Consider the following 27,028-nt stretch of genomic DNA (forward strand, 5'->3'; position numbering starts at 1 on the left):
CAGAGTTTCAGTGAATGCCCACAAGTACCTGCTAGGATGTGCACATTTCTTGCTCCCTCTTTTTTTCACCCACTTCCTTCTATCACACTACCCAGTCGAATTAATCTCTGAATTCTTGGGGAGATGCTTTGAGTTTTTATATTAAACAACTTTATTGAACAAAGGTATGATTAATCTAAGTATGCATCTGTTCCTTAAATTTATTGCCTTTCATCCATTTCAACAAGTTCTACAAAATAACCCTTTACATTTGCTTTAAATATGGAAAAATGATGGAACAAACTCTTGTTGGTTTTGGCCGAAGACATCGTTAGCTGCTAGTTAAATTTTTCCTGCTAAAGGAAAGAGTTTCCCAAATGGATCAAGATGGAAGGTTTGTCCAAGATAAAAAGTCTAAATTTGAAAACAGCTTTGTGTTGTCCCCAGACAGAGTTCCAAAAGACACAAAAAGAGACAGAGCTGCTTAGGCAAAAATCACTTTTAGAGTGCTATGAAATCACTGTAGAGAGACCAGAGTTATTTAAAAAGGATTATTTATTAAACATATTTCTTTACAAAGTACAATCAATAGTTTGCATTAAATTTTGGGGTTTGGTATTTGCCTGTATGTACACAAAAGCTTATAACAGAAAATATGTCTTGATTTTACACGTGGGACACAATATAGAGTTACCTTCATATTTTGATTCCTACCAACATAAGCAGTTGATAATAGCTTTCAGTTTATCTGCTGTTTTTTCAAACTGAACATGAAGCAACAACATTTCTGCAGAGTTTCAGCATTTATCAATGTACTCAATTATGACAGAGTAGAGACAAATAATCCTTTGGAGAATTTCCACCGAGCATAAGTGGAACATGACATTTTTGGCAGGTTACTGGACTATCCTTATGATTGTAAAAATCACCTTTTGCAGTTATAAGATAGGAAGAATTGAGGAGCTAGGTAAATTTAATAATACCCTATTAGCAGCAGTTGATAGTAAATGCAACATAAGGTTTGTTTTGTCTGTCATACAAGGATGTGTCCTAGCAGATACTATTGTATTGTTCTCTACTTGAACAAAAGTATCTGCATGTATTGTATGTCTTTGGTAAAACAAAACAAAGATATAGAGACAAAAAGCCATTTATTGTCATGAGTGACTATTGCCATCAGCTAATATGAATGCATTGCTAAAAATTAGTGAAGACAGGAAAATGCTGTAAGGTAAATATATACAGAGTTAAAATACATTTCTTATCCACTAGATAGTGATTTTGTGGCACTGTGGTTTTCAGAATATAACGTCTTTGAGAGCAATGTAATTTTCAGTGCAAGCTTAAGCAAAAATACCTGCCCGCTGTCATAAAAACGACAAACAAATCTGGAATGTTCAAAGTAAGTTTGTCTTCCACTTCTCCACTCTTGAGGCACCTTTAAGACATGGCACTTACTGTAAACCATCTAAGAATCGAGAAAAGCAGACACAATAAGCCTGAATTTTCCATAACAACTTTAAAGATCACCGCCAGAGTCACTTGCATAAGTAAACGATGCCTGTGTAAGGCTTGCCAGCAAAGCATCTTTCCTGAGAACGGAGCGGGAGCGCTCTCTGTGTATCATAAGTGTGCGTGCTCTGAGCTGTGGTCGCTGTCATGGCTGTCGTCGTTGGCTAGAGAGTCCCCCGTGTGCTGGAGGCCGGCAGCGCCGATGCCGGAGAGCTCGGAGGGAAGCAGCGTGCCCTTTTTCACATTCACCAGTTCCTTCTCCCGGGCTGCTGCCCCTTGCTGGCCCCCTTTTACACGCTTCCACTTCATCCGTCTGTTCTGGAACCAAACTTTTACCTTCACAGAAGAAAGACAAAACAAGAAAATAAAGATGGGGTCACTGAAGGTAAAAATGAACTTTCTACCTCTAGCGCAGCACTTGGGGATTGTATTTTTCTAATGTGTCTTTCTGTCTGGATGGTAAAGAGCTTAGCAAGCTTTCCCTGAAGAGCAGGCAATTCGGTTTTGGATAGGATGTGAACACTGGGGATAATGATGGCAAGGGAGGAAAAGGGGCTACTCTTAAGAAGACAGTTGGGCTCTCTGCTACAGACAGTTCTGTAGGAACATCTCCGAGCCCTTTAGAAAACATTAAAAAGATCACATACTCTTGAAAAACATATTAATGCCATTTGTGAGAGAGAGAAACAAAGTCAAAATGTTTCCCATCAAGACACTGTGCAAAAGGACATACATTTTGAGTAACAGAGAACCCTTCATCAGACGGTAGTTACTCTGCAAAACAACTTGCCTGAAATTTGGCATTGCTTTCTTCTTTGTTTCTGTAAGCTGGTGATGAGTTTCAGGTGCAGCACTTTAAAGGTGCCTTTTTTTTTAAACTTGCTGAAGTATCTGAAAGACCATTTCTTACTATAAGAGCTTAAGACTTCCCTATTTCACAAATGTATTCAAATTATTCTAGTCAACTGATCCTTTATTCTGCTGCATTTAACCATAGACCCTGGTCAAATTTTTAGACAAATAAATGCTCCCAAAGTCAGAAGGCAAGGCATTTATAAATTGAGTCAAAATTAGCAAATAATTTCAGATAAGAATGAAAAAGAAATTCATAACATGGAAGACTAAAAATGTATCTGTGTTTAAGTCATATTAAACCCCAAGATTTTATGCCAGCTGAAACTCATTTCCGCTCCTCCCCATCTCTGTATGGAAATATATGAGGGAAAAGTAAACCTAAATTATTTGCACTGCAAACCACAATATTTTTCTATAGCCAAAAGAAAAGTAAAGAAAAAAAAGATGTGCATAGCAGCTGTCAAATATATTAGACCAGATTAAAGGCTGATTTCAGATCAGCTTCAAGTACTGTCACTGAGAACAGTATGAATAGAATATTGTTCGGTTTGATTCACTTACAATTAATGTTGCTGAAAAATCTCATGTGTGTGTGTGTATGTGTGTGTGTGTGTGTGTGTGTGAGCAGCTCTTCAGATGGAGGTTCCACAGAAAAATAAACACTGCCTGCAACATTTAACTTGGGAAAAAAGCAAGAAAGCTTGCAATGCTAGTATATCCTCTGTTGTGTTTAGCAGAATGTGTTTCAGAGTTTTAAAAGAATCAGCAAGCAACAGGCACAGCAGGACATATTGTACAACATGAGTAATAGAGCCACAAAAATGCTGTTTTGCTGAATCTGTCTTACACATCCAGGAAACCTCACAGTTTTTGACCTTTACTATTGCTTTGAATTTTACATTAAAATTTTACTACAATTGAAGTGATTGATAGTGTCACACTCTTTGTATATGTATCTAGGAAGGAAGAGAGGTTATTTATTTTTTTAATACTCTATATTCCTGTTAAAGCCAAAGTGAGCTGTTAAAGCAAATCACTTGGGAACAGAGAAAAATGATTCCAGGTTAGTTAAGAGCCTTGAAGCAGAGCACATCTTTTCCTCTAGTTAGCTCATCAAAGCCGAAGAAACCTAGCTTGCCAAGTGAAAAAGTGTAAAAGGGAAGGTATTTATTACTGGCTGCTGTGATATTGGAAATTACCATACTCAGAACTGGTATCAGAAGTGTCCCTGGAAACAACATCTTCAAAAGGGTACAGCATTGGCAGCTTTCTGGGAGAAGTGATAATATTTTGTTTCATTTTTGAGGGTTTTTTTAACAATGAAGTTTCCCTTGCAAAAGGCACTGCTCTACTTGTACCAGGTAGTGCAGTAGATACAACTGCAATCATTATCTGAGCATCAAAAATAATACACTTTGTATTGGAGCCATTATCACAAGATATTATCCCACTTCTTATGAAATAAGGGCCAAGCCATTTTTCTTTGGTAAGAAAAAATTACAGGATTGGAGTAATTATTAAAAGGTCCAAGCAATTCTCTGGATATTTTTATGTCCTTGAACATTCACAGAACAATGCACATCACTCAAAGCCTAGAAGAGAGTAATAATAATGTATAGAAAACATGGTTTCAAGAAAAATGACAATAATGCATTTGAAGTAAAGGTTTCAGTGCACAGCCTGGATGCAACTGTTGCAGACATCCCTTTCACTAAAAATCCTTTCTTTAGGATTTTTTCCCTTCTGAGGAGCTGAGGCCTCAGAGACAAAATGTAAACAATAATTTTCTGCTGCTGTGGAATGCAACAGGTGGATCCGTGATTGGTCTGGTGTGGAAGTTTTGGTTCAGTGACCAGTCACGGCAGAGCTGGCTCTCTGGCTCGGGCAGAGACAGCTGCTTTTGTTATCATTCTTTCTATTCTATTCTTAGCTTAGCTAGCTTCCAGAAACCTTTCCTTCTTTTTCTTTTTAGTATAATATAATATATATATATATATAATAAAATAATAAATCAAGCCTTCTAATCATGGACTCAACGTTCTCGTCTCTCACTTCACCTGAAAACCCTTGTGACCACCGTCACATGCAACCTACTTTAACTTACTGGAATAAGAGACATCCAGGCATTCTGAATGTGGTCAGTTCATTTGTGAATACTTGACAACCTGAAGCTAATACCCTTGTGACCAGTCAGACACTGTCCTGGATTGGACAGGAGTGAACAGGATGATTACTGCCTGGCTTCTGTTACAGGTGCTCATTTCTGTTCTCTCACAGACAAAACTAATTCTCACATCTGCTAAACTGACATTTTTTGACTGTTTTCTACTGTAATTTAATAACTTATTCTGGTTTTCATTTTTTATGACAATACATTTTGGTTCTGCTTGTTATAATTCAGGCCACTTGACAACAGCAGAGTTGAGAGGAGTCTGTCTCCTTAAGCATTAAACCCAAAAGATTAACCCCAGCTCCAGGTAATAAGTAACTGAATCCAGGCTGGGGAGTACTTCTTCATTCAGATCACCAACCTTCAAATCAACTCATAAAATTATGCCTTAAAGTGCCTCCACCAGGGATTAGTAGAGGTCAGCATCTGCATATTAGTTGATATAAATCAATTAAGGGATGAAGACTTCCCTTTTCAAGGATGAGTGCAGGATACATTTGCCTATTCCTCCAAGGATTCAGCATGTAATGTTATGTCTGCAGGTAGACCCATTGTATGGGAAACATGGCATTTTGGGAAAGTTAGGCTGAAATTGCTCCAGCTCCCTTTGCATGCACTCTTTTGAGTGTAGAAGGAAGAAAGTAACCCTGACAATCTCTCAGGAGAAAATATACTACTGATGAACATATAGCCTTCCCATAAAGAGAAAATGGTAGCAATGTTAAAAAGTGGGGGGGAGGGGTTTTTTGTTCATTACTTTAAATAAACTGCATCTGATTTACTTACAGAATATAAAATAAGCAATTGCTTTTTTGGTATGTCAAAGGTTATTCTCAAAAGCTAGAAATCAATTATAGTCAAGTTTGTCATTGAAAATTTTGTGAGTTTATTTTGATGCCTTTTGCTGTGCTAATGTACTGCAGGGTTCTTATATAAGGGAATGCATTATACATACACAAAATATTTTTAATATATATTTCTTTATGTCCTCCATTATGAAGTATTGAAGTCTACTTTTGATCTGATCCAAAGTACACTAATATCAATGTGACTTTTTTCATACAGCTCAACAGACTCTAAATGAAGACCTTAATGCTCCTGTGCTAATAATATGAGACAGGTACTTCACTTGTTATTTCCTCTAGAGATCAAATTTAGATATTGGAATTCTGAACTTCCTTTGGAACTGAAGGTCAGTTATAGAGGGTATAATTGTTACTGATATGTGATCTATCGATATTTTGGTAATGGAAAGGAAATGAAGCAAACTTTGTGTGAAGTAATTCAGAGCATTAGTTTATCTTGGTTCATGGAAAAGAATGCTTTTTAAACACACAACTCATTTAAATCTTCATGCATATAACATGAATCAAAACATAATCCCTGAGAAACATAAAGGAGGGAGGACAAAGAAAGAAGACAGAAAATAAAAGAAGTAGAATAGAATAGAGCAGAATAGAATAGAATAGAATAGATCAAGAGTGACAGAGAGTGACTGAATGACTGAAAGAAAAATAAAGAAAAATTTAAATAAAAATAGAGAGAAAAAATCCTTGCTGAAATGAACTTTTAAAATTTTTGAAATTTCCCCCAGTGAAAGAACTAGTAGTAACATTCACAACTTTTGCAAAAATTTATGTCCTTTAAGAAAGTTTAAAGATCTACTGTGACAAACTTAATAAGATTTACAGAGCTTTTAATGCTATTTTTCAAGTCTAAGTTAGCCCCAGCAGGGTCTGAGCGTGCTCACCACCTCCCAGAATCAAGTCCTGATTGCCTACTGTTTATTGCAATGCACTCCCTCGTCTCCACCCTTTGACTAGCACAACTTGACTGTATGGAGCAAGCATGTGTATGCACAGAAACAAAGGAAGTGGCGGGAAATGAGCTGTATTAAAGATGATGGTAGCATTAACAGCTGTTTCTAAATCAGCGCTTATGAGGCAGTCTATTGAGCACATCTGCTTACTGGCACGAAAGCCCTGTTTCTTTTCCCTTAGTCAACAAGTTGTTTAGCATCTGCATCTCCACATCTGATGATTAGACTGTTACTTTAGATATGAGTAAATTATTTCTCATCGCGTATCTCCTGATCTACAAGATAAATGTTTTGCTGTGACCAATTTATTTTAAGGTCTGCTCTGTAGGAATCATAGGAGGGGAGTCAAAACAATGAGGTTGACATTGTTAGTGTCTACATTGCCAAAATAATTATTACATACTTATGATAAATAGGTCCTTATTAGTCTTAAGGACCACATGATGGGCTGTGTTGGATGTGTGTCTTTAATATAACTTCCTTATGTGGACATCAACAATGTAAATATTTCCTAAACTTCTGATTTAATGCTCCTTCTTCAGCAGAGCCTTTCAGTCATGTTAACTTTGAGAATAATTGAATGAAAAAGTAATGACTGAATTCAAACTATCCTAGTTCTACTATCGGCTCCCTTTCTTATTTTAAGAAAAAATACTTTCTTTTTATAAAAGCTATTTTCTGGAAATGAAAAATTCTTTCCTAAAATCCAGTTTTCTATTCCAGGTTTTAGTGGCATGAGTCCCAAACAAGATTAAAATTTGAGGCCTGATATCTAGAGAGCCTTAAAAATTAGAAAAAAAGAGTGCTGTGCCAGTTGTAGATATTCTTTTGCTTTAAGGGAATCCATATTTCTAAGCAAGAGTCTTTGCAGTCAGTATCCTAAATTCCATGTTTTAATATACCTAAATGATATGTCATGAAGACCAAATTATCAAGCCTTTAAAGCATTCTGCCTTGGTCAGCTGTTATCCATTTACATTTATTATTTTTAAATCTTTCAATTTACTTTCCTCTGATACAGACATACATATAAATAACAAAAAAAAACTCAGAGTTTTTGAAATTAGAAAACAAAAATTAGGTTTACTTCTAAACTTTCTTTGGCCTTGAAAACATTCCTGTTATTTTTAGATAGTACATTTATGCTGCCAAGTTTTAAGGAAAGTCAAACTCCTGAAATTTACAGAAATCCCTGGTGTTCTACAGCTGAAGCTTGCCTTTTTTGCATGCATACAGATAATATTTTCATGATAGTTTATTCAGAAACTTATAGGAGTAAATAGAAGTGTACAACCTACGAATAAATGTAAGTGCTCATAGAATATAACTTGAAGGAATTCCATTTTCTATTCCAAAGACATTCTCATAAAAATATAAAATATATTTTAGAGATTAAAACGAATTTAAATAAATCTTAGTATTCAATGTCTTCTTAGTTATTATAAAATATTACCAAGATCCATCACTTGAAGAAAATGGAATTATCTTTGGAAATTAAGGAGTGGTACCAGAACCTTGTGATTAAAAGTACTTAAGTCACCTGCTCACTTATTTTAAATGATCTGCTTCATGTTACATTACAGAACTTTACACTGAATGTGTACAAGTACTTTGCAGCAGCTGCTGAGAAAAAGGGGAGGTTTTGGCAGGTGCACAAAGGACAGCTGGAGCTTTTGGCACCCAGGAAGGTGTAGGAGTGAGTTCTGGTTTATCGCTACATAAAAGTCAGTTGAGATTTTGGTACTGCTTAGGTGATACATTCTCCTTTCTACCTCCCACGTTTAAACAGGGATGGAATAGACATTATATTTCAGAGGACAGCAGTGATAACAATACTTCATTCCAGTTTCAAAAGTCTTTGGGAGCACTCAGTTGACCTCCCTCTACTCTATCCAAAGAACAGTTGCCTTCTCCACCAATGGTCTTCAAAATTGCTTTCATGATCGAACAGCTAATCCTCCTGAATCAAAACCTCTCTGAAGTAGATTTTGCAGTTAACATATCTTAAGCAGAAAGACAAACACTATTTCAGGCACCTTCCTCCTAGTGACTTGTTTTACATAATCTAAGGATATATTTTTCTGTAAAATTAGTCTTTCCTTTTTTTGGTTAAAGGCAAAGAAAGGCAATCTGTTGAGCTGCTGCTTAAATTCCCTCTACCTTATTCTCCTGTAATATATCTTTTTAGAGCATACTTTCATCCATTCCTTTGCTATATATAGTACCTAAAGGTTCTCTCCACCCAGAACCTCACAGGGTTCCTCTGCAGGTGTAGGGTCCATTCACAACTAACAGCTTGAAGTTCTTGGATATTGCATATGAATTTCTTGTTTGAATTCAATCAATACTGCAAATTAAATATGCTGATTGAATTTTTGCCATGTAATTTTTTAAAAATAATTTTTGCACAAATCAAAATTATGCACTAATTATAACTAAGTTTTCTAGCTGAATTCTTTCCTGAGAAAGAACAGAGGTAGCACAGTAACTCTTACTGCTGGTATTTATATTGCTCAAGACAAATATCAAGGTTTTATTTTATTAAGAGTGTTACTTTAAATAAAAAAAAAATCTAAAGGATTTCAAGCCACACAGACTCATTATATAGTGTGGATAGAGTGTGCTTAACACATGGAAGTGTGGAATGAGCAGCTGCCTTTCAAAGATGTGACAGCATGACAGACTGATATGGTCAAGCCTGTCCTATCAATACAGATTGATTTTTGTTTGATTTTTGTTTGAAAATATTCACCACCTAACCTCAGAAAACTAGCTTCCTAAAGTAGAAAATTAGTCATGCCATTTAATGCATGAAGAGACATTAACACTTCCAGAGGCTGTACAGAACAAACATATGATGGAGGAATGTTGAACTCCTGTTTTCTTGCCTGGGTGACCAAGTGAAGCTACTCTTACCTTACCAGTGAAGTCTAAGAAATGCAGTGATTAGCCTCCCTTTACCTTTGTAATGCTGAGAAGTATTTTAATCAACTCACTTGTGATGAAGTTTTGAGGTAACCAGGTCTGGAGAAAGCTTCATGTAGCATTTGCATGATCTTAACAATGCAGTGCTACAGCATGGGTTATGGTACTATACCAAAGTATAATTTAAATAATAGGGCTGCTTGTTTCCATTTCTGGCAGGAAAAAGGCATCACAAAGCTTCTTTCTTTGTGACTCATTCCATGTTGGTACCACATGCATGGAAGTCAAACACTTGATACAAAAGTATTCTTCACTTGGACAAAATTTTGTCCTTTGCCTATGCAAAATCAATGGTTTTAGGCTTTTAATAAATGATTGGTAGCTTCTAGGCAGATATTGGAAATTAAAGTTGAGAAGAAATAAAGCTGTCGTTGCCATCAGCAGAATTTAATCTGGCTAGGTGGGATTTTCCGTTTGTGTTGGCAAACTGAAGCATTACACATTTGGACTGTTTATTCCGGTAACCTTAGCTAGCCTGAAGAACTGCAACATTACTCTTTTGATTAGCTCCATGCAAAAAGATCTTGCGAGATGGAAAGATCTCCTACTCTTTCTATATTTGGCAGGATCAGCTCTGTAAAAATGTCCATTTTGCCACTCCTCTGATACCCCGCTGCAGCTGCTTCCTCCCCTCATCCCACGGTGAGATATTAAAAAGTCTGCATGGAACCATCTCCAAGTTTATCTGGAGGTACAAAAAAGCCAAGAATGCCTTTGTCAAGGTTACAAATATCTAGGGAACTCAGATAGTTTTTAGTCTAAGTAGCTCTTCAAAATATAATAGAGGCCTGTCAGCTGAAAATTATTAACTGCTGGCTGATCTGGGATTGTGAGTGCACTCTACAGGAGAGGGAGCAAGCATTATATGTACCTATCTTTCTGGAGTTCTTACAATACCATAATAGAGCCATCCTACCACCAGATGTGCTTATAATGCTCTCAAAGTGCACTCTTTATATCTAGGCAATTGAAGCACTTATTTAATGTCATCCTCCTGTCTTGTAACTCAGGTTTCCTTTTTAGGGAGTGATAGGATTACTTCTTTCTCCTGAGCCATATGTTGTTAGGGTTTTTTTTTCTTTTTTCTTTTTTTATGAAATAGCCTTCCATGAGTCATTTATGTTTGAATTGATCTTGCAAGTTATTTCAAAAGTCAGATGAAGCCTTACTTTGATGACTGCAGAAAACTTTAATACCCTTGTATAGCTTTTTAAATATGGTTAGACATATGTTTTTTTCTACAGCTTGTTTAAATACCAGAAAGGTAATTATGAAGTGTTAGTTGGTCAGTGCCTCTTTTAATCTGTGGTGTATGGTAGAAATTATCACTATAGTCAAGAGGAAGATAGAGATTTTTTAAGTTAATAGACTACATGATTTATCTCACGTCTTGGGGAATAACTGAAAGTTGTAGCTTTAAGATGACCCAGCAATACTTTCCCCAGATTATTTTGTTGTTCTTCTTTATCTGAATAACACACTTGTCTTCTTTTAAAAATCCTAACTAAAAAATAATGCTAGACAAATAATTCCATCAGGGGTTAGGTCTGCTCTCAAACCTATTTTCCAAGCAGACACATTATTTCGCCCAATAGCCAATGCTACTATTTTGCCATTGTACTATCTCAAGGAAGTTTCAATTCTTGCAAATTCAGTGTTTCATGAGACCAAGAAATCTCCCAACACCAAGGGGTCTACCACATGAGATCAAGGCTATCACTTGTGTGTTCGCTTATTTCAAACAAAGGAACTGCTACTACTTTCAAACAAAGGAACTATCAGCTATTGCACTCTCTGCAATGCAGCTTTGGGAAAAATAGTAAAGAGAAATGGTTCTGCAAACAGCAATCTTCTAAAAATGCTTCGTCATGGGAAAGGGGAGGCATGGCAGATAATTCCATCAACATATTTTAGAACACTTTTTGCACCTGTTTAAGGTAGGTATCAAATATGATCTCCTGTGTAGGCACAGCTAGTTTAAAAAAAGTAATAACGGTAGTAAGGATGAAAATAAGTGCTGTTATCTCGCTCAAGGGTAATGATTCATTTTGGTAATGATGGAAAGACAGGTCCTGAGGAGACTTCCCTCTCTTAACTGGAGAGAAAAGAAGTATTCATGTCGCACCACTCTCACCCTGAAGTACATTTTTAAGTCACTGGAGGAATACTGATATAAAACAAGCATGCAAGAGGAGCTATTGATTTATGGCATTCAGCTTCTGAAGTCTGCCATATACCATGGAAACTCATACCCAGATCCGTGCTATTTACACCATTTTTCTATCAAAACAATAGATTTGGTTTAAAAGAGACATTTTTACTTTATAACATTACTTGGCTAAAATATACATAATCAGTATGATTCAGAAACTGAAAAATATGTCCAGAATTTCCCCTCAGTGTTCACTTTGTGATTAACAATACGGTTTTTATGCTTTTTTGTTGTTGTTGTTGTTTCTTCTCCTTTTCTCAGACCATTTTACTGTGGGAAGATACAGAACTGGATTGTATCAAACTAAAAATCTTAATGCTTTCCTTTTCTAAGGTGGTGTTAAACAGGAAGGCAGGAAGGAAGGAAGGAGGGAAGAGAGTTATCTCTAGGAGCTCAGTTGTCATTCTGTGATAATCTGGGGAAGCAGAGAAGGATTAGATTACACAATTAAAAATACTAATGACAATGCTATAGAAATCACCACAATAATCTGCAGAATGCTTAAAACTGATGCTTTGTGACAGCTGGAGAACAGGAAGTACTGCCATGACTTAAATAAATTCTCTGTACTTATGTAGCTGGACTGTGTTTTCTCCTCCAGAAACAATGTTCGATATTTATCTGTCCCTTTTCAGTATGCTAAATGCTTTTAGATTAACTATCCCCTTCAGGATAATGAACTGTCTCTTCATTTAATTGTACTACTCAACATGATCTTTGAAGAAAAGAATATAGAATTTATTAGGGGCAACACTTAATTCTAGGCCAAATTCACCATTATTAAATATAGAGATATATCCAGCTGACTGATTCCTGTCAAATTTGCCATCAGATATTTTTAAAATTTATTTATCATTGTTCAGTTTCATGCTGACTCTACCTTTGTCACCAAGACAAGGATTCATTCTTTCTCCCCTTAGCTGTCAAAAATCAGGTGTGAGTCTAAATAGCATAGACAGTGGAAATGAAAAAAGGCAAAATTTTATCCATTATTTGATACAAAATAATGTACTTCAAAAACGTAACTACCATACTTAAGTAACTGAAAATTACCCTAGTGAAACCTGGTACTATGGTCAAATCAAACAAGAAATTGCTGCATTTTTCTTGAAAAGCTCAAAGGCACAGCCATTCTCTAGAAGCTTTCAAAGCAGAATGACTATCTATCAGTGGGCAAAAAGCTTTCCATTTTAATATTAAAACTAGGAAATATTTAATGAGATATTGTGTACTTGAGGCCAGTATTCTAAACTTCTTTACTAAAACACATTTTCAAAATGTGTACATTGATGTCATTATTATTTGAAATGTGACTTCACTACCTATTTATTGTATAGAGATGAGATCCTGAAACACTTTAATACATGTGTAACATGGATATTTCCATTAGAAATCAATGTGACAACATGCATGATGAAACTTAAGCACATGCAGAAGTGTTTCCTGGACCAGGGTTTTCTGAGCAGGAAACCAATAACAGTGATAAGAAATTCCATCATCTCCGCTGCTTTCACAGAGCGGGGTAAGATAAAGGGGTTTAAAATGCCTGTATCCCAGTTTTGCTGGCGTTCCCATTTTTGCTGCCATCTGGAAACAGGATGTTCAGAAATTCTGCATGAATGGCCACTGCATAGACTTAATAGGCTGAACCAAGTTGCTCGTATTTGTTGCACACAGGCAAACCAATTCCTTGTGCATACAGTGTTTGGGACCTACGCCCTCTTCAATGACATCAGTGTGGACAGATTAGAAAAGACATGCACCCATCTAACAGATCTATCACTCATACTTTTATCTTCCATCTCTGCCTAATAGACGAAATTAATCTGAAAGTGGTACATATAAAAGTATAAATTATTTTCATAGCAGAGAGATAATAAATGTATATAATTTTGCTAAAAACGTTCAATCTGATGTATCAACATTAATATTAGCATTATAAACAGGAGCTTTACTGTGAGGAGCTACTAATCACTGGTACATATTGGGCAGGCATTTAAAGTCCATTATTTTTCATCAGTACCTGTCTTTCAGTGAGGTCAAGATTTACTGCTATCTCATATCTTCTCAGCCTGGTCAAATAGTTATGATGAGCAAATTCTGCTTCTAGCTCTCTGATTTGCTCCTTGGTGAAAGCTGTCCTTTCCTTCCTGGGTTTACTGTTAACCTCTGTCTTGTAGTTTCCTTCTTGGGAATCTGAAAAAAAAAAAGGCAAAAATTGATGTAATGTAATGACAAGTGTACAGCTAAATAGAAAACAAGCCCAAAACCAACAACAAGCTAAAGTTACATTTTTCAAACTTTCTTCTCTCTGAAACACACCCTTGCTTTCATTCCTATGGATCCTTTGCTGTAAATCAGGAAAGCAGAAGTTATTCTGGCAGACTTGAGCTGCTGCTTCCATTGACACACATCAAATTTAGCTTAAAACCTTGCAGTGTTTCATTTTCTAACAATTCTCTGAAGAATTTCTGCAAAGCTTGAATTCCTTCCCACTGCTGGCAACTCTCAGTGCATCCAACCAGTACAGGATGTGTATCATTTGATTACTGTATAATGAGTAATACTTCAAGAATCTCTCTCCCCTATCATTGCACTAATACCGTAAGCCAAAGCTGTTTTACAGCAGACACTTTAAGGTTTAGTGCAGCTACACTTCCAGGGAAAGCTAACAGACAAAGCATAAGAAACTGAACACATGTCAAAAGGAAGTTGGTCCTATCCCATGTCCCATGGGATCTCCTGCTCATGCTATGGTACAGGTAGGAGCCTTTTGGCATAGCTGGTATCAGTATAGGAAATTTGCTACCACTGATGCTCATTACCTAAGGGATACTTTGGCCATGATAAGAGGAGCTTTGCTGAAAGTTTTATTATCACCCTCATAATTCCTTTTACTCTCAGAAACAGGTATATTTGGTCCTGACCCAAACTACTGAACTCCGTAACTCAGTGACATTCATTCTATTGCAGTCAGTGAAGTCAGCTTAAATAAATGAATGTTCAAACCATAAGGGAAAAAAAAAAAAGAGAGAGTGGAAAGAAAAAAAAAAAAGAAGAAGAAAAAAAAGACCAGACATTTTTAAGTTTGGGTATGATACAACACCTATAAATCCAAAATTAGCAGGAGATCAGTACAAGTATCATTAGTCAAATTCTGGCCTCATGAACCATCTTAAAAATGTCACAGATTAATTCACACTTCAGCTGCTGATTTAAATAGAAACGTGCATCAACATCCAAATGAACTGGCTCACAAAAAAAATCCCTCCCTGGGACTCTGTGTCAGATGAATCATCAGCATGCCTGAGCCTGTCCAACTGGCCAATGAGCCTGGTTTCAAATCTACATTTTATAAAGGTATAAGAATATTTTCACTTTTTGTCAGTCACTTTGTTTCTTGGAAGGGAACTTTGGGGTTTTTTGAATTGTTCTTTTTTTTTAAAGGAGAACTGTTGATTCTTGACTCAGTGATATAGTCAATAATTTAACATATTTTAAAGATAATGGCTGCATAGCACCAAACCTCTGCTTTTGCTGACATGACACACAGAACTTTTTTTCAAATGTGAAATGTAGAGCTGGCTGTATGACTGAGAGTATACACCAAAGTTGTTGAGTGAATCTGGGAGTTGTTCAGCCACAAGTACAGTAGGGATTTTAGGACATTAGATGGCAGGCCCATTGACAATAGTGTGGGGCCAAGGTCTATTTCCAAATTCAACATAGAAAACTTGATATTTCAAAACCACTTTACACCTATAAATTAATATTTCTTCCTTTATACTAGTAGGCAAACTAGAGTCACTGTAACTTCTCTCCACGTTTTTCTGTTTCAGGAACGTGCACATTGGTTTTTTTTCCTTTAAATTTCTCTGTCTGTGATCCCATTATAAGGTGCAAATACTAGTAGATCACCTGAATTTAAATACTCAAATCTCTACATCCCCATTCCATTGAATCACTGAAGAGACATACTTAAATCATTATTCTTACCATTTTGGCTAATCATTCTTATACTGCCAGATGTGTTTCATACAGGTTTGAAAGCAGATGGGTGTGCATAGTCATTATGTGCTGCATGACACAGAAATTAATTTTATGCAAGTAATTTCTAAAGTCCTCTTAGAACTGTCCTGGTCGTCCTGTGCCTGTGTGAGGCCATGATCCAAGAAGTCTTCCCATGTCAGTACTTGCTGTAAGAAAGGTCCATGGCTCACTGCTTTCCAGACTAGAGGTTGTGTCCTTAAATAAAAGTAATGTATCTACATATGACACTGATACCATATCAAAGATAAAATACTAGAAATGATGACGTAAGTCTGGATACACAACAGAAAGAGGGGTCAAGGATATAAAACCTTGGTAGCTACTTCTATTGTGAATATTTGAAGGGAAAAACTTCAGGAGTACCCATCCAAATGTCTCCCAGGAAGACACTGATCTCTGTAAGTGACTGAGACTTGTAACGTGAGCAATTTTTGCAAGAAGATGGTTCCATCAAGAAAACAGCTTTGCTGTACAGCAGCAAATGGTTTTTTGTAACATTCAGAGCCAATGGTTCTTGGGATGCTTAAAAGGGAAGGGGAGGAATACTGGGATAAGGAAAGGGGAATATAACTGCATTAGTAGCATATGTCCATCATCTTTGCCAATAGAGAGGATTCAGAACTGCTATCAATGTTAGCCCACATAGATCCTGTGCAAATATAAGGATTCTTGGACTATTGGTTATTTAAATATTTCTTCCATTGCTGGATACTACCTGTAATTCAATGCTGAATTCTAAATGCCTGACAGCTATAGTTTTGTCAGCAGTAAGATTCCACCAGCAGACTGACACAGTGAAAAAGTTGCAGGGTTTTGTTTGTTTTTGAGAATATAATTGATTTGATTTGTAGTAGTTGAAATACACTAAAAACTATGTGGTATATTCAAACAGTGCTGAAAGCAGAAGTTGGAGAGGTACACAGAAACCTGGGACAGGTACAGAGAGCTGACTCGCTCTCAATACTGAGGTAAATCCAACAGAGCAACAGGAATCCCAGGAAATTTGTTTCAACAAAAATACCGCCAGCAAGACAATGGTATTTTGCTTAATGCATTTGAGATATTGAAAATATATCTAAAAAGAGACTGAAGTGGGTACTAGTTTGGTAATCATGAGTCTCTTGCTGCCATCTGACCTGCTTGCTGCAGTGTTGCCGTGGTGGAATTTTAGTTTTAAAATTTGGGTTGTTTTATTTTCCAAGGAGAAATAATCTAGGCTTACTAATCAGTTGTTGTTTTTTTAACAGTCTCTATAAAGCCAAGATTGGGAACTCCCATCGCTTTCTGACCTTCAGGACTCTGTTCATATCACCTGACTTGCTTCTCTTTGGTGGAAAATGGGTGGGAGACTTGGAAGAGATTCTTGGCAGAGCTCACGTCAGCCTACATCTGTTTTGCAGCTGTTGCAACTAAGGCAAGAAAAAGGTCCCAAGAACCTTAGTTTTCTTCTACTGGCTACATCTTATGCCAAGTGGTAGGTGTAGAGGCAGAGAACAAAGCCTAGGGGGAACTCAGTTAGACTACTTGCCTCTCAAAAGGCACACATAAAATACATACAGATGGTACTAACCACTTGATGAAAAATACAGTAATCTATATTGTCTGTCTTCCACCTTCTGCCAGACAAATTCTGGCACACTTTCAGAAGATGTAGCCTACATGCAGGTATTTGTACCTTATCAGTCTCTCTTTTGGAAACCTTTGTTCTTTAGATGTCAAGTAATGTAGGCAGTTAAACACTGCTTTGAGGGATGCAGGTCATGCCTTTTCTTAGAACTGTTTTTATCACTCTTCAAAAACTCCAGGCAGCATCTTTAATCTCCTGTTAGACAAAAATACTTGTTGGTAACTGATGTAAGAAGGTACTGTTTGGAAAGACATTCAGAGTTATAAATGGCTGTTCCACAAATCTTTGAAGACTAAGATTTTTGCCAAGTTTAATAACAGCTCAAGATTTATTTTTAAAAAAATCATTCCTAATCGCACTATTCCCCACCCTCAAAAGTTACTTCTGCTTTACTTTAAGGAATGGTTTGTTCTTAATCCCAACATTTGTATTATCCCATCAGAGTTCCTATTTCCTTCTCTCTACATCAAGAGCTGAAGCATTCCAAGCAAACACAGGATCAAGTTCCTATACAGTGATAATTTTGATGTTTTTACTTTTGATATGTGCCTAAGAAAAAAGAAAGACTGATCACAGAACATTGAAAGAGGCTGGTGGGGATACCTATGGTACCAAGATCTGCTAGTAACCAGCTAGGGTCAGAATCAAAGGTAAAATGTGCAAGAAGCAACTATTTTTTCTTGGATTAGTTCAACAGCTGACATACCTTCATTTCTCAAAAAGAAATGAACATTCACTTAATACCAGGAATGTAAATCCCCAGACAAAAATTTTCAAAATTTAATCAGATTGCTAGTGTTCTATTGGTAGTTACAGAAGGTTTTCAGATCCTGATATTCACACTGAGAGTGAATAGTGACAATAACCACTAATGATTTTTGACAAAAAGGCCATAAGAATTTCACATTTATTGCTCAATAGTTTGCAACACTTACCCTTTAAAAGCCCCCAGCACTAGCAGACAATTTCTAAATTTATTTCACTATTAATTTGTAGTGAAGTTGGATAAATTATATGTCCTTAATTGCGTATCTTCCTATAAATGATGGTCAAGTGTCTGCAGAAAACAACCACTACATAGCTATCTACTTTGAAATGAAGCAATCTATGTGAAGTATTAAAATCAAAAATCTTGCTACTTATGAGTATTTTAATGTTTTATGAAACAATATTTCTTTCAAACATAAATCTTTGACATTTATTTAAATAACTGGTATGTAACAAAACCTTCTAAAAATCAAAAGAACAAAATAATGAAATGTGATTCAATTCAAAATGCTTGCTTACTTTTCTTTTTTCTTTTGAGATATGAGCAACGTGAACTAAGGAAAAAGTAGCAAGGAGATGGTGCAAAGGTCTCCATATGGTTCCTATTTTTTTGCCAGAAACTACGTGTGAGAGCAAGATTTACCCAGAAACAGTCAGCTTCAGACATTTTTGACATTTAATACAGAATATTATGAAGATTTTATAGGATTTTTTCCTAAATTTTCAATTCAAAGTTGCTCAGAATTAATGTGAAAACTTACCCTGTATCCAAAACACTGCTCTTTACTTTGCAGGTTCATAAGTTAAACCCTTTCTCCCTGCTTTTGTGTAAAATCTTTGTACAAAATAAAAAATAAGTGTCTATGGTTACTTTGACGCACCTTCTGTTATTTGCACCAGATGTTGCAGACTTTATTAATCCATTTTTGTTTCATAATTTTCCTTCTCTTCACAGTCATTTAAATAATGTTCTTAAAAGACTTTGCCTAGTGAAAAAGTGTACTTCCAAATCACTGAACACCTTCAGTCTGAGCGCCTCTTTTGAGAATGTCATTAAAAGTATTTCTGGAGCTGCAATTCACTAAATATTGGAACAGACAACATCATCATTTCCATAATTCACAACCCTGCATGTGCAAGTGGGCAAAACTGCACAGTAGCACAAGTACGATGTCAAAATTACATGAATCCTTCTTTTCAGACTAATGAACACAAACTTATGTTTGCTTATTGAGTTAATGCTTTCTAACAGTCTGTGACAATTAACAATTTAAAACAGCCTCATATCCACACCCAAAAAAAACACTGACCTGGCACAGTAAAACCTGTGGGTATTCTGAAACACACTATATACTGTCCTAAACCATTACCTACTGGCTGCTGCTGCCAACATTTTGTTATTATTGCCTTCTGAAAGTTAAAGTCTAGGAATCATACTGCAGTATCGGAAACATTGATTCATAACACTGTAGCAGCTAATGCTGCAGGTTCTGGAAGACACCTCTGCTTGAAAAGATATTCTTTTACCTTCTAACTACATAGCATGTACAGGACACTGCTTCTTCAAACTGTGCAGATAGGGAGGACAACATGTATTTTCTCATATGAAAAACATGTATTTTCTCATATGAGTGAGAATAGTAGTGATCTAGTGAGTAGGTCTTCATGTGGGAGACACTAATCTCTGTCCAAAGTCTGTGTATAATCACAGTTTATCATAGGGAAGGAGACACAAGTTTTCTCTGAAAATAACTTCTCAGACTGCATTTTAATATGACATTTTGTCCACTGGGATTGACAATTCCCATTTGCAAGTACATTCTGAAGATACATCTCTTACATGCAGCAACAAATAACACATGTTGGCTTTTCTGCCTTTTTACCAAACAAGTTTTATAGCTTGCTGTCATGCAGAAGAGCTTCATTAAACAATGTCAGGACCATCTCCCCAATAATTAGGAGTGAATCTTCCAGAGTAAAAGCTAACCTATAAAATTAAACCAGCAGATTTTCTGTACAGGAGCTTCTCAGAACAAAGATCAACAAGTGAAGAAAAGACCTAGTTGAGATAGAAGTTTATATAATTTCTCTTTCCAACCAAGAGGAAGAGAACAAAAGTGAAGAGCAACCAAACCCAGCCCAAACACGATGCATACTTCAATCATCATCGTTCTCATCATTCTGATGAAAGTTCTTCCCTGGAGAGGGGCTGTATCAGAACTCTAAGGAGGCATTAAAAGATTCCTTTTGGCACTACATTATTGTATAAAAATGATACTTGGGAAAAATTTACTTGGGAAAATAGATCTTCTCTGCCAAGATGGTATTTGAAAGACCTAAAGCACTACAAACTGTAGGGAAGTGGTTGCTTGAGAAGAGAAATGAGTGTAAGACACACAGAATTTACTTAGATAATCCCCTCTCAATAAGTCTTATCACCCTAAAATCATAGGTTGTAGTTTTTACTTTAGCTTTGCAAATCAGAGACCCTTGTCCTGCCAAAAATACTAAGCAGTGTCCTGGGACTCAGGTCAAACAGAAAGCCATATATAACTCACATCTAAAAAAAAAAAAAAAGACTTTTTAAAGGAAAAATACTTAAATACTTAAGTGATAAAAAACGGACTATGGATCATTTAATCCTTTGACCAGTAAACTGTTTGAAAAAATGCTTTGTCTTAAGTATGTGTAGATTTGCCTCTTTAGGCAAAATATAGTTGAGGTTGCTCCACTTCCTATGACATAAAATGCTATACATCTAGCTTAAGATATTGCCAGCAAAAATTGAGATGTGGGTAAGGAATCCAAAAAAATATTGCAGTGATTTACTGCTAAGAAGGTCACCAGTAATATACCAAAATATGCCAGTATGCTTCCTGCATGTGCTACCTAGTATTTAAACATCATGAAAATAGATATATTACTTTTTTCTCTGCAAAGCCAGACTGCCACTGTTGGTGTGTTAGAATCTAAATCACAGCAGCATGGGAACATATGTCGAGTGATGCATTTTATGAACCTTTCTTCATATAGTAACTTCTTTATATAAATGGCCATTAGTTTTATGTGCTTTCGCATTGTCATTAAAAATCCCTTATATTTAAGCAGCAGTACATTCCAATGCAAAACTAGCCATGTTTGCTTCCCAAATTGATAATAATTCTGTTGCTTGGAAAGTGCAGACCTTGTGGATACTATTCTTTGAATCAGTGAATAAAACATTTTTAATGTGGTTATTTAGTTACTCTATGGAAAGCTGTCAATTATTTAATTTTCTGCTACCACTGTACTAAATCTGCATTGTGAAATTCCAAATATACTTTTAATACATAATTGTGCTTTACCCATAAGCAAATAGGCTTCAAATTTTTTTTACACATTATTCACATTATCCATAGTTTGCAGAAATCAAGGTGTAAGTTGATTACAGGCTTCACCAAGTGTAGAGCCTAGAGCTCTTTCTTCCGAAGTTGGTGCGCTTGAGATAGGCAGGTACCATTGCCTCCCCTTCTCCCTCACACACAAGATCTTACATTAGAATAAATAAAACCCAGAATATATAGTAATTTTTGTAGGTCTTGCAACAGGCCTTATCATTGTGCCACACCATGTACCTGCACTAGAGCAAATGTCCTAGAAAAGGGTGTGCCATCTAGGCCAGTTTCTTAAGATAGGCCAAGTTCTTCCCCAAATTACAGTGAGCAAACTGGAGAAGCTCAAGAATTTCGGTGGAATCTCTTCTCAACTACAAGGGTACCAGAGCTGGTTTTGCTCCCATTGTAAGTACCAGTTTACTTTGTGTAGCATCATTTGAAATCTTGAGTTGAATAAAGAAGAGTATTTTCTTATGCTCCTTCATATATATTTTTTCAAAATATACAAGCAGAACTTACACTCAAAATTATGCTGACTTCTAAGTTTGCTTTTTAAAAAAAACGTTTATTGCAATTGCATAACTTCCTGTCTGAACAAAACAATAAATACTTTGCACATAAGCCAAAGAATCTAGGATTTTAGTTTTCCATACTTAGCAATAAAAGTTGAAACACTTTACAGCAGTTTAATACAGTTTCTTGAGGGCTCCATATTGCCTAACTCACTCCTCTTTTCAAAGATTCAGGATACAGTTACACAAAGGAAAATATTAATGGGTACCAACAATTCCACTTTAACTCTTTCTAAGAATTATTTTGCTGCTACAGGAAACAGGAAGCCATTTCACAGTGGTATTTTTAATGTAATTCTTCCACGTGTGTTACACTAGCTAATTTTTTTTTCCCATTCATCACGAAACAGATTTATTTGGGACCCCTTAGTGATGTAGTGAACATTTTATATATGTTGAACATATGACAGAAAAAAAGCAGTGTCTGGAGCAAATCTAACATCCAATACTTCTGTTTAATCCTATGTTAGTGTGCCCTTTCTCAATTTTTTTTAATTCAGTCTGCTTGAAATGTTTTTACTCTTTCTAAAACCTGTCCTTTTTAAACACCCATAACTGGCCTCTAAGTGTGTGTAGCACCTTGCAGAGCTGCAGGATCACAAATCACCTTCCATTTCACAGTCTTGATGAGTGTCACAACCCCCACACACACAATTCCATGTGGTCATTCTCTGCCTTAGTGGCTGTCCCTAGTGGACATGGCTCAGCTAGTGTGGCATTACAGCTTTCAGCATGAGGCACAAATGTAATCTCTGTCTGGGCCTCTAAGAAATATAGATTTCTGTGCAAATATATTTGCCTGCATATGTTTTAGTGACATGTTTTGTAAATCTTATTATCCCTCAGAAAGCATTAAAATGAAACCAACAGGCCCAGCTGTGCTCATAACCTACCTGAGCAGATATCCAGACTTTTTTCAAAACAGAAAAACACACACACACACACACACACAGACACACAGACTCCCTCATACCCAATAGGGTTGCTTTTCTGGGTGTCTTCTATTATTTCATTCACAATTTACTTTACAGTACTGTGCTGAAATATAACACTAACTGTAAAACTGGAAAAACAGTGAAAAGTACTTTCCCACATACAATTAAATGGAATCACCTGTCTTTCAGGGAAAGACAAAATAAAAAGTGTTGTAAAATAAAATTTTTCAGATCTTTTGCTTATTTATACCACTGGCTTTCAGGCCAACCATGAAAGTTTCATTTTTCATTTAAAACTATTACTGTCTGTTAATATGAGATAGAAACCCTCCTAATGACTGCTTTGGAAGTTCTGAGTATCAGCTGGCTTTGACTTACCCTAATAGTTCCCCTATTTAGCACCATGCCACATTTTCCTTTATTTTTGTTTTCTCAAATAATTATTGTAAATGGCAGAATCCACTAAAAGCACCCAAAGGATTTGTCACGTTTGATGCTAACACAATTTCATTTTCAACCTATAGTACAGGTTAGTTATAGTTATGAATTGAAAAATGCTCACAATAATTAAACTGAAAACCCAAAACACTTCTCTAGATAGTATTTTGGGTGAAGGAAATAAATCTGTAAAAGAAATAAAATCTAGCTAGTAATTAAGGTTTAAATTTTCTTCTAGGTATATTTTACTAAATATTTTATAGTCTGGGAGGTCTTTTTGATGGCTAATTTTTCTTGGCTGCTAACAATCAACTTACATTGTTAAAGCCTGTGATTCATAAATGAAAGCTTTGGCAGAGTACAATTAAAAAAATCCTTCAACTTCCATGTGAGCAAAAAGATGTACTATAATTTCTGGAGGCCTTCTTGTATTTTAAGATTAGTGTGCATGAAAATACTATATATGAACAAGGGCAAGTTACTTCAAGTATGGGTTCAAGTACAGCTTTTGAAATGGCAAAATTTTAATGCCATACTTATATTGTTCCTTTTTATATAATACAGTGAGACTATAGTTACAGTGACTGAAAATTATAAACCCTCTTTTAACTTTAAAACTGGACTGTTACTTCCAAAGAAGTTAATATTCCCTACAAAGTCTTAATTCTTTATTTAGAAAATACAGTAACAGGAGACTAATTGTGCAAACATGTCAATGTGTACATAAAGTTCTGGTCTCAAGTGAGCCCATTGAAAAAAATATGCTAAAAAAAAAGAAAAAAGAAAAGAAACCCCCACAACCCAAAAGCACCCAATAATTAAACCCAATGTCCACAGTATTTTAGTCAAATTAAAAATAATTTTTTTCTCCAGCTTTATTTCTAACCCCTTTTCAGTAATGCAAAATCTTTCTGGGATCAATAAACTCATACAAAAGTAAAAACTTCTAAAACTTTTGTTTTCTCCAATCAGGGAGACCATTTGGCAAACAAATGTTAAATAATAGGGCCTGTCTCTTCCATCACTCACCTCCCACAGCTTGCTGCCTATAAGCTGGAAAATAAAGGCCTTCTTGGTGAAGTACTGTGCTAATGAAATGTTCTGACAGTGCATGTCAAAGCTAGTAAATCCTATATATTTTCTACAATCCTATACCATATATGTTTTACTCTTCTTGAAAAAGCTAATTTTAAATACCTACCTCTACTGGGATAAGAAAATTTAGAAACATTCATAAATATTGAACATAAAGTTGGATAGGTATAATGTTTTTTCTTCATCTTAGAAGTTATAACATCAAAAACAAATTAAGAGGTTATTTTATTGTACAATTAAAACATTTCAAATCAGTACCCACATTCTTTAATGTGATCAGTTGTCACCTCCAGTAACGATTGGCAGCTGAAGGTAACTCATTGTCCCCCCTTTTGACTTTGATAAGTATTGAACTACATCCTTCTAGGAAATTAAAATTGGTGTTACATTTATTTGCTCTTCTTCCAACCCCCCAGGGTTGGATCTCTGCAGTAAGAGTAGAAACAATACTTGAGATTATCAGATCCCAGAAACAGGGGGAAAATGTCAATTAATTTATTAGCATACTACTTGAAGGATGTAGGAGTACAGACTAAGAAGCAGAGGCTCAAAGCAGCAATGAAATCCCAGTATGTATACTGGTAACCAGCAACTCCAGGGCTGGGCTTTGTGCAACAGTAATGCATTCTGCATTTGCCCGTGCCAACAGGGTGAGGAGAGGTGGTAGATAAATCTGCCTCTAAACTTCAAAAAATACCTCCTGAACTCTGGTCTGGCAGATTTGAAAAAGAGTATGTAGCAGCTTTCAAATTCAAGAGGGATCTATAGAAGGAGAATAAAGATCTGAAGCAGTTAGGCACGAGCCCTGGGGTGTTACTCCTTTCAACATAAAACTTTATTTCATCTACTTTTATACTACTTAGTCACAGAAATTCCACCCAATGGAATAAAATTATTAGATACTACACTATTTTTATCAAGGGTATCTTATTTTAAAATTGCACATATTTGAAAGACCATTTCCAATCTTTTTTTAGGCATTAATAACCACCCTGAATATGGGCCTCTTGCTTTTGCTGCTCAGGATCTGGAGGCAAAGGGGACACCTACGGACAAGGGACTGTTTGCTTCTCATAACCACCCCTGCAATGTACTGGCTGATAGTTTCTATTGATGACAAACAAAACCTGAACCATCTGATCTCAACTGTCTGTTGCATGACAAAGTGTCAAAAGGCAGCTGTAAAGTGTTGAACTTCATTCCCTCTCTTACCCACTGCTCTGCTTAGAGCTCCTCAGCAGCACAGCACATTTAGGATTCATCTGCTTGCTGTTTGTCTATTTAAAGGGTTCAGCTAGCACGACTTGCATCTCCCTTCCTTTCTGCATTCCCTAGTGACTCCAGTCAGTAGAACAAATGTCACTAACGCTTGGAGTTATCATAGAGGCTGAACTGAGCATGCCACAAAAATGTTTTTTGTTGAATAACTGCGCTGGTTGTTTCACATTGTTGTGATGTTTTCCAGGGTATTTATAGGCCTCTAGGGCACTGAAAACATGGAGCAATGCCTACTCTCACAGATATAAACACTGGTTTGAGTAAATAGTTAATTTTTGCTGGTGTTAGAGCATTTGGCAGATGTTCATAGTCATAAACAAGAATTCTCCATCTTTCAAAACAGAAAGAAAAATTGGATATTGACTTGCTCTATCATCCAAAATTCCAGCCTTCTCCTTAAGCAAAATTGGATCCAGTTCAGTTCACAAATCTGAGTCAAAAATCAAAAGGAAAGGAAGTTAAAATGTTGGTCTGTTATGGTTATAACTATGCTGAACTCATATGAAAAATCAAATACCATAACATGCTGATACATCTGATGTTTTTATGCAAGACTGCCTTGTTTCCATTAAACAGCAAAAAGACAGCTACTGTTTAACTGATGAAAACTGATGGAAAATCCTCATTACTATATAAACAGTGGTATAAGCATAAAAAGTGTTTAGTTTATGCATCTGTGCATTTAGCTGAACATTAAGCTTTTTCTAAACACAATTTGGTGCCTTCCTACTCTCATATATTTTCACTTTCTTTTTGAAAGCAGGAAATCTGTGTCTTCTCATGCCTTGAAATATAGACAAACAAGAAAAAAATCAATTATTTTATTAATTATTTATTATTATTTTTATTTATTTATTATTATTTATTAATTATTATTAATTATTAAATAATAATTACATGACATAATAATTACATAACATAATAATAATTATTAATTATTAATTATTATTATGTATGATTTTGCGTCAACTAACCCACCAGAAAAACCATGTACATTGATTCTAGAATTGTAGCTTTACTTTAAAGTCTGACTTTTCTCTAATTTTTTTTTGGGGGGGGGTTGTTTTGGTTTGGTTTGGTTTGGTTTGGATTTTTTGTTTGTTTGGTTTGGATTTTGGGTTTTTATTTTGTTTTTCTTTTTTATCCTTTATTTCCAAAGGAGACTTGGGTCTACTGTCACCCTAAAAGACCCCATTGGCTGCATCATTTAGTTACTCTGCTTTGGAGTTTGGACTGCTTACCTACTTGGTGTTGCTCAAAAATGCACAAATGAACCCGTTTTTCAATGATGGCTTCCATTCCTAGTTCACCTCTTTAAAACTGATCTAGTCCTTATTAAAAACTTCAGTTTCAACTCCT

General features: G+C 35.8%; 1 protein-coding gene across 1 annotated transcript in view; it reads right to left on the minus strand.

Moving 5' to 3' along the window:
• Positions 1–523: 523 nt before the first annotated feature.
• The window catches only part of MEOX2 (mesenchyme homeobox 2), a 51,985-nt gene continuing 25,480 nt past the window's right edge, over positions 524–27,028 (minus strand). The window contains exons 2-3 of the mRNA XM_030969488.1: positions 13,556–13,728; positions 524–1,827 (exon numbers count right to left, since the gene is read on the minus strand). Coding sequence (XP_030825348.1) covers positions 1,603–1,827; positions 13,556–13,728 — 398 coding nt within the window. The 3' untranslated portion in view covers positions 524–1,602. The remainder of the gene's footprint in view (positions 1,828–13,555; positions 13,729–27,028) is intronic.

The sequence above is a fragment of the Camarhynchus parvulus genome, chromosome 2 (assembly GCF_901933205.1).
Source record: "Camarhynchus parvulus chromosome 2, STF_HiC, whole genome shotgun sequence".
NCBI classification, from domain to species: domain Eukaryota; kingdom Metazoa; phylum Chordata; class Aves; order Passeriformes; family Thraupidae; genus Camarhynchus; species Camarhynchus parvulus.